General features: G+C 37.9%; 1 protein-coding gene and 1 long non-coding RNA gene across 2 annotated transcripts; both read left to right on the forward strand.

The window, feature by feature from the left end:
* The first annotated feature begins 3,643 nt into the window (after nt 1-3,643).
* Nucleotides 3,644-4,534, forward strand: LOC306831801. Its single transcript, XR_013780127.1, has 3 exons — nt 3,644-3,753; nt 3,897-4,313; nt 4,404-4,534. It is a non-coding gene; the product is annotated as an uncharacterized lncRNA (long non-coding RNA).
* Nucleotides 4,535-4,904: 370 nt separating this feature from the next.
* LOC306831182 (uncharacterized protein) lies at nt 4,905-6,582 on the forward strand (the record flags this gene model as incomplete). The annotated part of the gene is made up of 5 exons (XM_079355129.1): nt 4,905-5,001; nt 5,093-5,313; nt 5,592-5,736; nt 6,029-6,138; nt 6,271-6,582. 5 exons carry the CDS (start codon nt 4,905-4,907, stop codon nt 6,580-6,582), a joined length of 885 nt encoding a protein of 294 aa, XP_079211255.1.
* Between the last annotated feature and the right edge of the window lie 8,215 nt (nt 6,583-14,797).

Genomic DNA, 14,797 nt, shown 5'->3' on the forward strand with positions numbered 1-14,797 from the left:
GTTTTAAGCATTTTTCTCCTTAATTATCTCAATAAGATTTTAAAGCTTGTTACTTAGATTTTACTTCCTATTCTGAGTAATATATGCTTGAAATTAGAATATCAACAGTTATAAAGCCATTTCAACAACACTCACAAGTATAACAATGCTTTTTCAAAGTAAAAAAATCTTATTTCAAGCATGAAATAAGAAATTATGACTTTTACACATTTTTATCTCTTCATATAAAACACGGCAGCCAAATGGAATCCACTGTTTTATTTTCAATTAAACAATAGAAAATATGTATTTATAATGTACAGTTGGCACAGTAGCCTACTTTAAACTGACAATTCATATTTAAACATTTAACATGTAACATTTCAAACTAATTCAATAGTTCTCATCTAGGGGTGGGAAAAATGGCAAAAATATCATGTCACAATTTTTTTAATAATACAATCACAATCTCGATTTTATCAAAATTATTTTTTAGATTTGATTTTTTAGACTAATTTGCAAGTGTCTAAACAGCACAACCAAACAATGTCCTCATGTAAAACATAGCCCAAAAAGAAAAAAGAAAACACACAATTTGATTCTGATAAAGTGCACGCTGAACCCCTCGTTTTCGACTGTCTTGATGAGAATCATATCTTTTGCATCTTTATTATTGACAAGTTGCTTTAAGTAGCTGCTTTAACAGAATGCCATGTGATATCTGGGGAGCACTGTGAGTTATTTTTCACTGTTGTATAATTCTATTACATCCCCAAGATGGTATTTTACTTGCACAAAGGTTTGGCTCTTGCTGCTGATTGTGTAATAAGAGGTAAAATCCACCAGCTTCTCTGCATCCACCAACTCAGTGGCCTGTGCAAGATGTGGAACCTCAACTTCATACGCCATCACATTTTGATCAAAGTGTATTGTTTGAAAAGGTTGGTATTCCTGATGTGTATTCCAAATGCTTCTTTAGAACCTGCTCGATCTGGCTCCTGAGGTTTGTCACCAGTGATGACTGATACTGCTGCACACCAGCAACAATGTCATTCATGCCTTTCTGAAAATTACAAAAAAACACAACACAACTTCATGATATTTGTGTGACTGTAGTGAATTGGATAACAAGGCAGGAAGATTGACCATCAAACATAACTGGTTCAACACACTGTGTAACTGTACATGAAAAAACTGTGGTCTGTTTTGAAAGAAATACAACAAAGAAATCTTACCTGTGAGAGACAGTGGCCTGTGTTGTCAGACCCTAAAACAGTGGAAATTTTAATCAGTATCCTGATGTAACGTAATCTGACATTCAAAGTAACACGTAAAGTACAATGTTAATCACAGAAGAAATAGTCCTTATAGATAGTCACTTGAATGTTAAATCATCTTTGCTCACTACATCTAGTACATATTACCTTAAATATAACATTTTGTCTTATCATTCATAAATTAGGTGTCAAGTCACACATTACTGTACTGTACCAATACATCCATTTCAGTAGATTGTCACCAGTAGAGTAACTTACTGTTTGTACTGTGGCAGCTCTGTCCTGGTTAATGTCAATTTGCCCTTCATCTGTGTCAGCTGTACAAAGCTGGTGACTGGAGATGCTGGAATCCTGAGGAGGTTGATCAGGTTGGATGATGTGCTGGGTCACACACAAAAAAAAAAAAAACTTCATATTTTACTTATTTTCGCAGACATATTTTATTTTCATTATAGATTGAATATTTTTTATACGAACCAAGCAGTGAATTTGCATACAAGTCCAACTGATCTATAATCAATATGTCATCATATATAACGTCCTGTTAGCTTTAGGACCCGACTGAAGGACAGCATGTGAACTTACGGTAATGTTGACAAACACATGATTAATGATTTTAGGTTGTTTTTTTCCGTTATATTTTATTTTGAAATGTACACCATGGTCTGTGCGTTTCACTTCCTGTGCAGTCTACTTTTTACGCCGCCATCAATCGTCAATCTTCGTCCAAGTCGTACAAAACATCCGGTAAATGTCAAAATAAAACAGACAAAACTTCCGATCGTAAATTATCACTTTGTCAACAATAGTTTCATTTCATATGCTGGCTCAAGCAACGAGTCATCTGTCAGTCAGAGGGTCCTACAGCTAAAAGGACGTCATGTATGAAAAAAACAGGGCTAATTCTAGCAAAGTTACTCACTTGTTGCTGCGGCGGTCCTTGGCTCTCCTGTGGCTGTTCACCTCCTGGTCTGGTCCTTTCAATAAGATGCAGGGAGTGTCTTCTCTTTACATGATGATAGAATGAGTTGTACACTCGATATTCCTCTGTACAAGCGTCAATACCACAGAGCAACCTGAAGTCAGGACTGCGGCTGTGCATTCGATTGATGTGGCTCAGTAAAAGTTTCAATAAAAAAGTGATGAAAATGAGGCAGATAACGCAGCGGCAAACCATTTTGAAATTTTCGAAAATTATATCCAAAGCGTAAACACGTAGAAGTTTTCCTGTAATATCTGAAAGAAAATGGGGGGGAAACTACCTGACTGAAAAGTTGGCTGTTCACATTGTCTGTCAGCATAGGGGAGTTCTCTGAATTAAGCTCCTTTTTATTATTATATATAACGTAATTTATTGGAGGGGCTGGTTGCTAAATCTTTAAATATTATGCATGAATTTCAAATTATGACTCCATCAGTTAATACAATTCTCCCTTCGTACAATATCTATAACACGTCACCCCCATTTTATCACATGGTACATTCCAAATGCGCCCAAAGGGGTCAGTGGCGGGCTGCGGGTCAAAGGCGGTCAGTTGTAGAGGGCTAACTGCTATATGAACTTGGACTGTTGGAAATTTGGACTGTTGGACTGTTGGAAACGGACTGGAAATGGAAGAAGATGGAAGTGTTGTTTCGGGGATGGATATGAAAGGTATGCAGTATTGAAAGGTAACGTACATTTGCTTTTGACTGTCTTTGCAAGTTAAGCTAATTGTAAGGTTAGCTAACAAGTGCTAATGCTAACTGTAAAGCAGTTAGCTTGCTGACCTTGTTAATGTAAAAAAAACTTTTATAGTCGAATGAACGGTTGTTTCTTTGATGTTCTTTATATCGTTTTATTGGCTGAAATTGATGGAAGAAACAAATTGTGGGTAGTTGGCTTAATTTAACTTTGGCCTGTTTTGTTAGCTAATGTTAGCATGGTTTTTGCGGTATCTATGTGGCGATGGCGGGAGGGTGTGGAACTAGCATACCGGTTAGTGCTGGGTATGTGTGCACTCAAAAGAGAGAAGCCAGTTTCATGCCAAAGGCGCAGGCCGCCAGTAGCGGCAAACCCATTCATTGTGTATGTGGTAACTCAGCGCAAGTTTTGGCGTGAAACCGGCTTGAGTTCAGCATAAGATGGAGATTGTGGGTGGCCATACTCACTGTAACTTATGAGAAGCACTAGTTGATGTGCTAAAATCATTTGCGATTTTATTGGAAATTGCATGCCGACTTAAATTAAATGTCATTCATATTCCTGCTTCAGAAGTTTCTCTGCTGCCGCCATCAGCACATTCTCACCCTTTCAAATACAGATTGTGACATGCCAACCAGGTTATACCAAAAAAACGTATATTTACAGTGTAATTGTATGTGTTTTTCAGCTGCTAATGTTAGCACAGAAATGCTTTCCAGTATCTCCAAGGAGGACTTGCGGGACCTCTTTCCAGGGCCTGAGCACTTTTTCAGGAGGAGGGCCATTTGGAGGACCATACATGGTGAAAATGAGGTGATAATAGATTTGTACATTGTGTGAATATTCAACTATGCTGTGTTATAACATCAGTGAAACATTTACTTTTTTGTGTTGTTGTTTCTAGTGCACTATTATTCACTTAAAGTTTATGTGAGATAAATGCTTATATTTTTCAGTATGAACAATTAGACCAGCCGCGCCCAGGCACCTCTGGAGCTTGTGATGCCACCTCTACTCCCACTACCCCAACCCGATCAACCCCTTCATCCTTCTCAGCCCCAGGAGACAGTGTCAGCAGAACTGTACAGCTTGTAAGTCCTCAGTTTGTTGTATACACAGACACGGAGCTGGAGCAGTCAAGAACCACCTTCTTTGAAAAACAGCGTGCTGGAGAAGAAGGTGACTATACACTCTCCAAAGAGCTTCGCTGTCGCTTAATAAGGAATACAGTAACAAGCATGATTGCCATCAAGAGAGCCGCAGGGGATGACTTCCAATGTCCATGCAGCCGTGAGTTATCTGCAATGGCTAAGCGTCTAATTGAGTACTACCCAATGCTGCGGGACAGATCTGCAGCCAGTGGAGCTGAGTGGGTAGGTGGATATGCTTTATTCAGGATCACTGCTTTTATAGCTTGATTTAATTTTGATTAATGTGATTCTTACTCTCTGTATTTTTGTCAGGAATCTGTGAAGAAGCAGCTTTTAAAAAGGGTCCAGAATGTGACGCCCACCAAAAGGAAACGGGGAGCTACTCCTTCGAGAAAGAGGCGACGGGCCATCAGCAACAAGAGCAGCAGCCTGGAGTCATCCACTGATGAAGGTGGGTCCATTGCTTCAACTTTGATCTTGGAAAGATCACCACAGTCTGGAGGCAGTTCCCCAGAGGCTGAACAGTTGGATGCTAAGAGCACATATTGAGACTGTGTTTTTGTATTACAACTACTATCAGTATTGACAAGAGAGAATTCCTTTATTTATTTATTTTAATTTATTACATTTCATATCTCTTAGAACCTCACTTTAAAACTATAAGATTTATAATAAGTGTGCTACTTCAGACATTTATTAATAAATCAGTAAACATTTACTGACAAGATTAAAATGGGCTAATGTCTGTAACTCACTAACATGCTACTTCACCTTTATTTTAAATGAATATTAATTATCAAATTTATTTTTGTCATGGTAACAGCCTCAGGTTCTGGTTCTGGTGGTTCAGCTGGAAAGAGGAGAAGGAGGGAGAACACTCCTGTTGACTTGACACTTTATTCATCTGAAAGTAAGTAACTTTGAATATTTGTATGTTTCTTCAAACTGTAATGGTAGAAACACAAATCTTGATTTCATTTGTAATTTCATTTCAACAATAGGGCCTGAAACTACGGACAGCCCACAGAACCAGGCAAGACACTACAAAGTTCTGCAGGAGCTATACAAATTCAGGCCCAGACCCAACAAGAAGGATGTTGCCCAACTGTTGGACCTCGAATACCAAGCAAGACGGGCTTACATTAACTCTGATGTTATGAAGGAGCAGGACAGGCCTACCAAGATACTTCAAGCATATCCCTGCTTCAGAGAAGTGGATCATGTAAGCAAATCAAATCATTTTCACTGATTTTATATTTAATGTGAACTAGTAAGTCATTAGTTTGCACATTATAAAATGTTATCCATTTTTTCATTTTTAATATGAAGGAAGTGGATATTTGCCAGTTCTGTTTTGCACAAATTGTTTCATAATTCATAAAGCAGGTTAGTCCATAATTTCCACTTCCATATAGGTCTAGAAACAGTTTACTTGCTAGATTTTGACTGGAATGTAGATTTTAAAAGATATTTTTCTATCTATCTGTCCTCCTGTGGTAGATAATGGATGAACTGCAGCGGATCCTCGATCAAGGAAACTCTCAATTCATACCCGAACTGAAGAACCGCTGGGGGACCTTTTGTGAGAAGATCCAGTTTTATGGAGTTTTCAAAAAAGTCATGAGACCTCCACTGGCAGATAAAGGTAATCACACACTTGATAGAGAATCCATAGGCTTGCCACAGTAGTGCTGTTTGTGCTACTCGGTGTCAGACATCCACCAAGTGTTCACTATTTACATAACTTGTCAGCCATCCTCACCACTCCCACCATGTGCTTTATTAATTTTATCACATACAGCTCACTGCTCCTTGCTGTCTCTCCCAACCACACTCACTAATGTTTCTTGACACGTTGCTCTTTCTTTGTTTCCATGTTGTTGTTTTTTGAACAAGTGATTTCAGTAAATACAATTACACTGTTTTGTTTTTCACAGTTAAGCAGACCATTGCCACAATGAAAGCTTTGCCAGACATCTTCCCATCACCTGTTGCTCCACCCAAGAAGTTAGGGCATGCAAGTGAGGCTATGCTTCACATCCTCAAGGTAAGAAATTCATACATGTATGGCAGTTTTTCATGTACTTTACAGTATACAGTTTTTCATATGTTTTACTACTTGGCTCTAGTGTCTAAACAGTGATTTGTTATTGGGATTATATTTCTATTTGTGTTTCAGTCTGCAGAAGACGCCAACACCTTTCTTCAGACTAGACCTCTCTCCAGCCCTGTGGTGATTGTCTGCGAGACCAACTGCATTCTGGCCATTGGAACCATGCCTGTGCTGATCTTCCCAAAGGAGGACATCTCTGACAGTGTGATGTACATCATGGCATGCTATTACACCTTTCACCTCACATACCCAAAGTGCCTAGCCACACTCCTCTCTGTACTCCAGACTGAAGTCCTCATGGATGCCATTCATGACAGAGACATGACGTCTTCATACAAAAAAGGTATGGCTGAGTGGAGGAAGTTCATCACTGAGTAGGCTTGTACATTGATCTCCACTTCCAGTAGATGTTGGATCATCTGGTTTGTTTAGTACGGCACTTTCCTCTGTCAAATGTTTATTGTTATACATTTTACAGTACTGTTTGCATAGCCATGAACAGCCATATCTTTGCTGTTATTAATTGTTTTATTGGCTGAAACTGTTCAAAGGAACACATTGTGAGTAATTATGATGATTTGTTCTGTTCAAGTGCACCTTAAATAAAGAGGTGAAAAGAAATTATATTCATGTCTTCATTTAAGTAAGTGACATTTCCTGTTGTAGTACTGTCAAGATCACTGATGATTAAGAACTAATATTATTTATGAATTCCACAGCTTTTGGCTCAATTCAAGAAAATGATCCTACATATTGAGAAAAATATTCTTAAATATTGTCTTTCAATCAAGAAAAGTACAATAGTTTTTAGTATAACTTTGCTGGTTTCAAGAAATGTAATGCCTCGTGTATAGCATTATGTCAAGATGGTGGAACTAGCATTTACTTAATTTAAGAATATTTGTCAACATATTGAGAAAATAAGTCTCATATATTTTATTTGTATCAAGAAAAATGCACTTGTTATTAGTAAAAAATCACTAATTTTAAGGTATTTCTGGGTTCATTCGGGTTAGATATATTTACTTGTTTTTTAGAATCTTGACGAGCCTAATTTTCTTGTTCTGTTGGCAGATAATTTTGCTTATTTTAAGTAATATTCCCCTAATTTTTGTATTTTTTCTCTTGTTTTTGAAAGCTGACTTTTTGCAGTGTAGTATCAACTGCTTTGCACACTGATTACACTTAGTTTTTTAAGTTCAATACACTTAATGCCAAGTTCATTTAACTTAAAATCATCAGTAATAAAACATTTTTTTAGTGATTACACTACACATTGCTTTGTCCAATTACTCCACTTAATACCTTAAAGTACATTTATGATTATATTTGTTTAATTAACCCAGAAAACTAAATAAAGAAAATATCAAAACGTTAAATACAGAAGTACATTCTTTTTATTTCCATTTTTTAAACAGTGGAAAAATGTAATTTGCAACAGAAGAATGTTTTTCACAAACGTAAGTAAGTAAGTTACAAACGTGAACATTGAATGCCTGTTTTAACAGGTGCACTTCGGCATGCGAGCAGTAATAGTCAGTACTGAATAAAACTTCCCAGCACTGGGTTTTACTTCACATAAAAAACTTAAAAAAGGTAAAACAAGTTATGTCGCACCATTTTTATTTTTTTTTAAATGGGTTAATCACTACCAACCCATCTCGGTCTGTAATTTTTCAGTGGATTTGTGAAGACTTTTGTTAAGATACAGCATTATGTGTAACGGCTCTCCGTTCAAGTAGAAACTAGACATCTTGAACAAGTATAAATGATGGGACCTGCCCTTCTGACGCAACTGTTAAGAAACTTTAAAACTTACAATGCAAAGAGTGCACAACAGCAAACATAAACATGTCATAAAATGCCTACCTGGAACTTACAAGGTAAGCAGATTTTTCAGTGTTTGAATTTTTGGTGCCAGCTCACTTTTACCCAGGTTCAGTAGCACTTGCTGGACAAAGTGGAAAGTGTACTTCACGGACTTTGGGTAGTCCAGGTGAAGGGCATAAATCAGTCCAAAAAGGATGCAGAAGGCCTGAGGCAGGTTGGACAGTTCATTCATGACAACATTTCCTTCCAAGATTATGCCCACTCTGGATGGGTTCAGCTGATGATGTTCCTCATCTACGCACAGGATTCCCACTGCAGTCTGACTGAATGATTCCTAGTCAGCGACAGCATAGCAAAGAAAGAGAGAGATGGACCAGGAGAGAACATAATCATTAAGCTTCATCCTATATAAACTGTACTTTAAGTAATTATCCCCCCCTCCCAATCTTTTCAGCATGACTGGGACTGTCCCTAGCTACAAAGCCAGCAAACCATATTGTATACAATTTGAAATTAAGTTACTTACTGTGTTGGTCCTGAAGAAGTCTGAGGGATCATCCCCCAAGATAACTGGCAGGCCCCGAACACATATGCATCTGGTCTCAGTGGGCTCAGTAGTCTAAAATGTACTCAAAAGAACACAAGTTAGCTGAAGATATTTACATGTATTTGTCAATTAAATGCCAGAACTTTCACCACAATTTTTAGAACATCATTTGAAATTTCCTGGCTAGGCAGACAAGAGGACACAATATGAAGGGAAATGAAGGAGGAAGAAGATGGACAGATGAGAAGAACAGAAGAGAAGATATGAAGCAAAAAAGGAGAGGAGCAAAGCACAGGTTAAGATACAGGAGATTCAAGAAAAAGGAGGACACTTAAGAATGTACAGAAAAAAAGACAGGAAAGAAGAGCGGAAAGGAAAGGAGAAGAATAAAGAGATGACAAAAAAGGTACCAGGGAAAAGATAAAGAAAAGCTACCCCCACCCAATAACATTTATGTTCTTAAAACTGTACTTGGGAAAAACAAATAAAACTGTACTTTTCAGACGAGTAATAGTAGATGTTTTTTTACTTTGACATGTTTCGACCGTCATCTGCAGTCTTTCTCAGAGGCGTCAGCTGATCGCTGTGACGTATCCTTATATGTTGTTCTTCCTAGGAGTGGTCAACCTGACGGATCTCACAGGTCTATCAGGCTGGCCGCGCCCCCCGCTGTCCAATGGTCTCTGGAGGAGAGAGTCCCAGGTGTGGGACAGCATGAATGCTCCCTCGTCCCAGTAGCCCAGCTAGCGGGGAAAAACCACCATCAACTGAAAAAAACCATCTCCTACTATTACTCGTCTGAAAAAAGAAACCTGAGAATAATGCCTATTTTCTGTTGTTTGTGTTATAGTGTTAGATATGTAAAGAATTACATATGCATCTTATATAATAAAGAAGTTGAAAGACAACCTACCTTTGCTTGACGTAAAAGCTCGGCCAAAAGCTTGCCGGTCAGGCCTCTCTTCTTCTTGAAGAGGCTCATCAGGCTTGGGGAAACACGGTCAAGAGCTTCAAAGAAGTCCTCTCTAAGATTTTTCCCTACCACTCTGCTGAACTCGTGAAACACCTGAAAAATAAAACATAGCAAACCACGTATAAGTCCAGTTATATAACCACTACACATTACAAGATTTCGGTTGTTTTCAAAATAAAAGCTCATTATACTATAAACACGAGTTTGAAACAGGATGTTCACTGTGGTCGGTCTTGCACATGCCTACTAGATTACAGGGGCTGTGAATTCAGAGTCACAGTGTGATATAAAAATCTAAGTAAGCATTTTTACTGGGTGCAAATCTAGTAAATACTCCTGAGTGCAGGATGAGCCCTAAAACATACGAAACTGGAAGAGAAGAAACTGATTTTAATGTAAAAACACTCAATAATCAATATGATTTTTTAAAACTTATATTTGGCAGAAAAAAGATAAATTAACAAGCAACAACAGAACACAGGTTTAAAATTTCAGTAAATTTCATGAGGCCTTCTGGTTGTGGTTAGGGCTAAACTTAATTATTTGAGTGCATTAAACTTAAAGTTATTCACAAAATCAACTTTTTCTACAGATCAGTAGAACATACTTAATTTTTTTTAGTAATGAAACAAAATTTTCAAATTTAAATACATTGTACTTAATATTTTTTTGTAGATATGACATCCGGGCATATGAAAAGCATACTGAAAGCCCTTTTTGGCAGACGTTTTGCTACTTTAAAGGATAACATCAGGACTTTTGAACCAGGGCTGAATTTAGCATTGGCTGGCAGTGCAACTGAATGATAGGAACCATTCATGCCTGAAACCAGAAGTAAGTTTCAACGGGGATGTGTGGGTAATTTTGATTTGTGTAAAAAATATGCCAATGAAAGTGTTTGTTTTGCTACTAACATGTTCGGATTGTTATAGTAAGTATTATCGAGACAAGTCTGTCTGTCTGTCTGTCGGAGGAGGAGGAGGAGGAGGAGGAGGGAGAGGGAGAGGACGGGGAGGGAGAGGACGGGGAGGTCGAGGGAGAAGAGGGAGAGGTCGAGGAGGAGGACGGTGGGGAAGAGGGAGAGGACGGGGAGGGAGAGGATGTAAATTATGATATGTAAATTAACATACCTTGTATTCCTTCACCAGCTTCTCTGGATCCTCGTTAAGGTAGACACACAGTCCCTTAAGGATGCATTCTTGTCTGGCATCAATCCCATCTTCTGCAGATCAGAGAATAGAAACACACACACACACATTTGAAACACAATTTAAACAAACCACACATCTAATGAAAAATATTTATTATACTGCACTGTAAACCCATTTCAGTTGAGTCTACTTAAAAAATCCAAGGAAACCGGTTGCCTTAAAAAAGAAAGTACAATGGACTTGAAGCTTGAGTGCATTTAACTTAAAAGCTTGAATTCAATACACTGAATACCAAGTTGACTTAACTTAAAATCATCTGTAGTATCAACTGCTTTGCACACTGATTACACTTAGTTTTTTAAGTTCAATACACTTAATGCCAAGTTGATTTAACTTAAAATCATCAGTAATAACATTTTTTTTAGTGATTACACTACACATTGCTTTGTCCAATTACTCCACTTAATACCTTAAAGTACATTTATGATTATATTTGTTTAATTAACCCAGAAAACTAAATAAAGAAAACATCAAAACACTAAATACAGAAGTACATTCTTTTTATTTCCATTTTTTAAACAGTGGAAAAATGTAATTTGCAACAGAAGAATGTTTTTCACAAACGTAAGTAAGTAAGTTACAAACGTGAACATTGAATGCCTGTTTTAACAGGTGCACTTCGGCATGCGAGCAGTAATAGTCAGTACTGAATAAAACTTCCCAGCACTGGGTTTTACTTCACATAAAAAACTTAAAAAAGGTAAAACAAGTTATGTCGCACCATTTTTTTTTTTTTTTTTAAATGGGTTAATCACTACCAACCCATCTCGGTCTGTAATTTTTCAGTGGATTTGTGAAGACTTTGTTAAGATACAGCATTATGTGTAACGGCTCTCCGTTCAAGTAGAAACTAGACATCTTGAACAAGTATAAATGATGGGACCTGCCCTTCTGACGCAACTGTTAAGAAACTTTAAAACTTACAATGCAAAGAGTGCACAACAGCAAACATAAACATGTCATAAAATGCCTACCTGGAACTTACAAGGTAAGCAGATTTTTCAGTGTTTGAATTTTTGGTGCCAGCTCACTTTTACCCAGGTTCAGTAGCACTTGCTGGACAAAGTGGAAAGTGTACTTCACGGACTTTGGGTAGTCCAGGTGAAGGGCATAAATCAGTCCAAAAAGGATGCAGAAGGCCTGAGGCAGGTTGGACAGTTCATTCATGACAACATTTCCTTCCAAGATTATGCCCACTCTGGATGGGTTCAGCTGATGATGTTCCTCATCTACGCACAGGATTCCCACTGCAGTCTGACTGAATGATTCCTAGTCAGCGACAGCATAGCAAAGAAAGAGAGAGATGGACCAGGAGAGAACATAATCATTAAGCTTCATCCTATATAAACTGTACTTTAAGTAATTATCCCCCCCTCCCAATCTTTTCAGCATGACTGGGACTGTCCCTAGCTACAAAGCCAGCAAACCATATTGTATACAATTTGAAATTAAGTTACTTACTGTGTTGGTCCTGAAGAAGTCTGAGGGATCATCCCCCAAGATAACTGGCAGGCCCCGAACACATATGCATCTGGTCTCAGTGGGCTCAGTAGTCTAAAATGTACTCAAAAGAACACAAGTTAGCTGAAGATATTTACATGTATTTGTCAATTAAATGCCAGAACTTTCACCACAATTTTTAGAACATCATTTGAAATTTCCTGGCTAGGCAGACAAGAGGACACAATATGAAGGGAAATGAAGGAGGAAGAAGATGGACAGATGAGAAGAACAGAAGAGAAGATATGAAGCAAAAAAGGAGAGGAGCAAAGCACAGGTTAAGATACAGGAGATTCAAGAAAAAGGAGGACACTTAAGAATGTACAGAAAAAAAGACAGGAAAGAAGAGCGGAAAGGAAAGGAGAAGAATAAAGAGATGACAAAAAAGGTACCAGGGAAAAGATAAAGAAAAGCTACCCCCACCCAATAACATTTATGTTCTTAAAACTGTACTTGGGAAAAACAAATAAAACTGTACTTTTCAGACGAGTAATAGTAGATGTTTTTTTACTTTGACATGTTTCGACCGTCATCTGCAGTCTTTCTCAGAGGCGTCAGCTGATCGCTGTGACGTATCCTTATATGTTGTTCTTCCTAGGAGTGGTCAACCTGACGGATCTCACAGGTCTATCAGGCTGGCCGCGCCCCCCGCTGTCCAATGGTCTCTGGAGGAGAGAGTCCCAGGTGTGGGACAGCATGAATGCTCCCTCGTCCCAGTAGCCCAGCTAGCGGGGAAAAACCACCATCAACTGAAAAAAACCATCTCCTACTATTACTCGTCTGAAAAAAGAAACCTGAGAATAATGCCTATTTTCTGTTGTTTATGTTATAGTGTTAGATATGTAAAGAATTACATATGCATCTTATATAATAAAGAAGTTGAAAGACAACCTACCTTTGCTTGACGTAAAAGCTCGGCCAAAAGCTTGCCGGTCAGGCCTCTCTTCTTCTTGAAGAGGCTCATCAGGCTTGGGGAAACACGGTCAAGAGCTTCAAAGAAGTCCTCTCTAAGATTTTTCCCTACCACTCTGCTGAACTCGTGAAACACCTGAAAAATAAAACATAGCAAACCACGTATAAGTCCAGTTATATAACCACTACACATTACAAGATTTCGGTTGTTTTCAAAATAAAAGCTCATTATACTATAAACACGAGTTTGAAACAGGATGTTCACTGTGGTCGGTCTTGCACATGCCTACTAGATTACAGGGGCTGTGAATTCAGAGTCACAGTGTGATATAAAAATCTAAGTAAGCATTTTTACTGGGTGCAAATCTAGTAAATACTCCTGAGTGCAGGATGAGCCCTAAAACATACGAAACTGGAAGAGAAGAAACTGATTTTAATGTAAAAACACTCAATAATCAATATGATTTTTTAAAACTTATATTTGGCAGAAAAAAGATAAATTAACAAGCAACAACAGAACACAGGTTTAAAATTTCAGTAAATTTCATGAGGCCTTCTGGTTGTGGTTAGGGCTAAACTTAATTATTTGAGTGCATTAAACTTAAAGTTATTCACAAAATCAACTTTTTCTACAGATCAGTAGAACATACTTAATTTTTTTTAGTAATGAAACAAAATTTTCAAATTTAAATACATTGTACTTAATATTTTTTTGTAGATATGACATCCGGGCATATGAAAAGCATACTGAAAGCCCTTTTTGGCAGACGTTTTGCTACTTTAAAGGATAACATCAGGACTTTTGAACCAGGGCTGAATTTAGCATTGGCTGGCAGTGCAACTGAATGATAGGAACCATTCATGCCTGAAACCAGAAGTAAGTTTGAACGGGGATGTGTGGGTAATTTTGATTTGTGTAAAAAATATGCCAATGAAAGTGTTTGTTTTGCTACTAACATGTTCGGATTGTTATAGTAAGTATTATCGAGACAAGTCTGTCTGTCTGTCTGTCTGTCTGTCTGTCTGTCGGAGGAGGAGGAGGAGGAGGAGGAGGGAGAGGGAGAGGACGGGGAGGTCGAGGGAGAAGAGGGAGAGGTCGAGGAGGAGGACGGTGGGGAAGAGGGAGAGGACGGGGAGGGAGAGGATGTAAATTATGATATGTAAATTAACATACCTTGTATTCCTTCACCAGCTTCTCTGGATCCTCGTTAAGGTAGACACACAGTCCCTTAAGGATGCATTCTTGTCTGGCATCAATCCCATCTTCTGCAGATCAGAGAATAGAAACACACACACACACATTTGAAACACAATTTAAACAAACCACACATCTAATGAAAAATATTTATTATACTGCACTGTAAACCCATTTCAGTTGAGTCTACTTAAAAAATCCGAGGAAACCGGTTGCCTTAAAAAAGAAAGTACAATGGACTTGAAGCTTGAGTACATTTAACTTAAAAGCTTGAATTCAATACACTGAATACCAAGTTGACTTAACTTAAAATCATCTGTAGTATCAACTGCTTTGCACACTGATTACACTTAGTTTTTTAAGTTCAATACACTTAATGCCAAGTTGATTTAACTTAAAATCATCAGTAATAACATTTTTTTTAG

Source organism: Symphodus melops (assembly GCF_947650265.1).
Source record: "Symphodus melops genome assembly, chromosome: 11".
Lineage (NCBI taxonomy): Eukaryota > Metazoa > Chordata > Actinopteri > Labriformes > Labridae > Symphodus > Symphodus melops.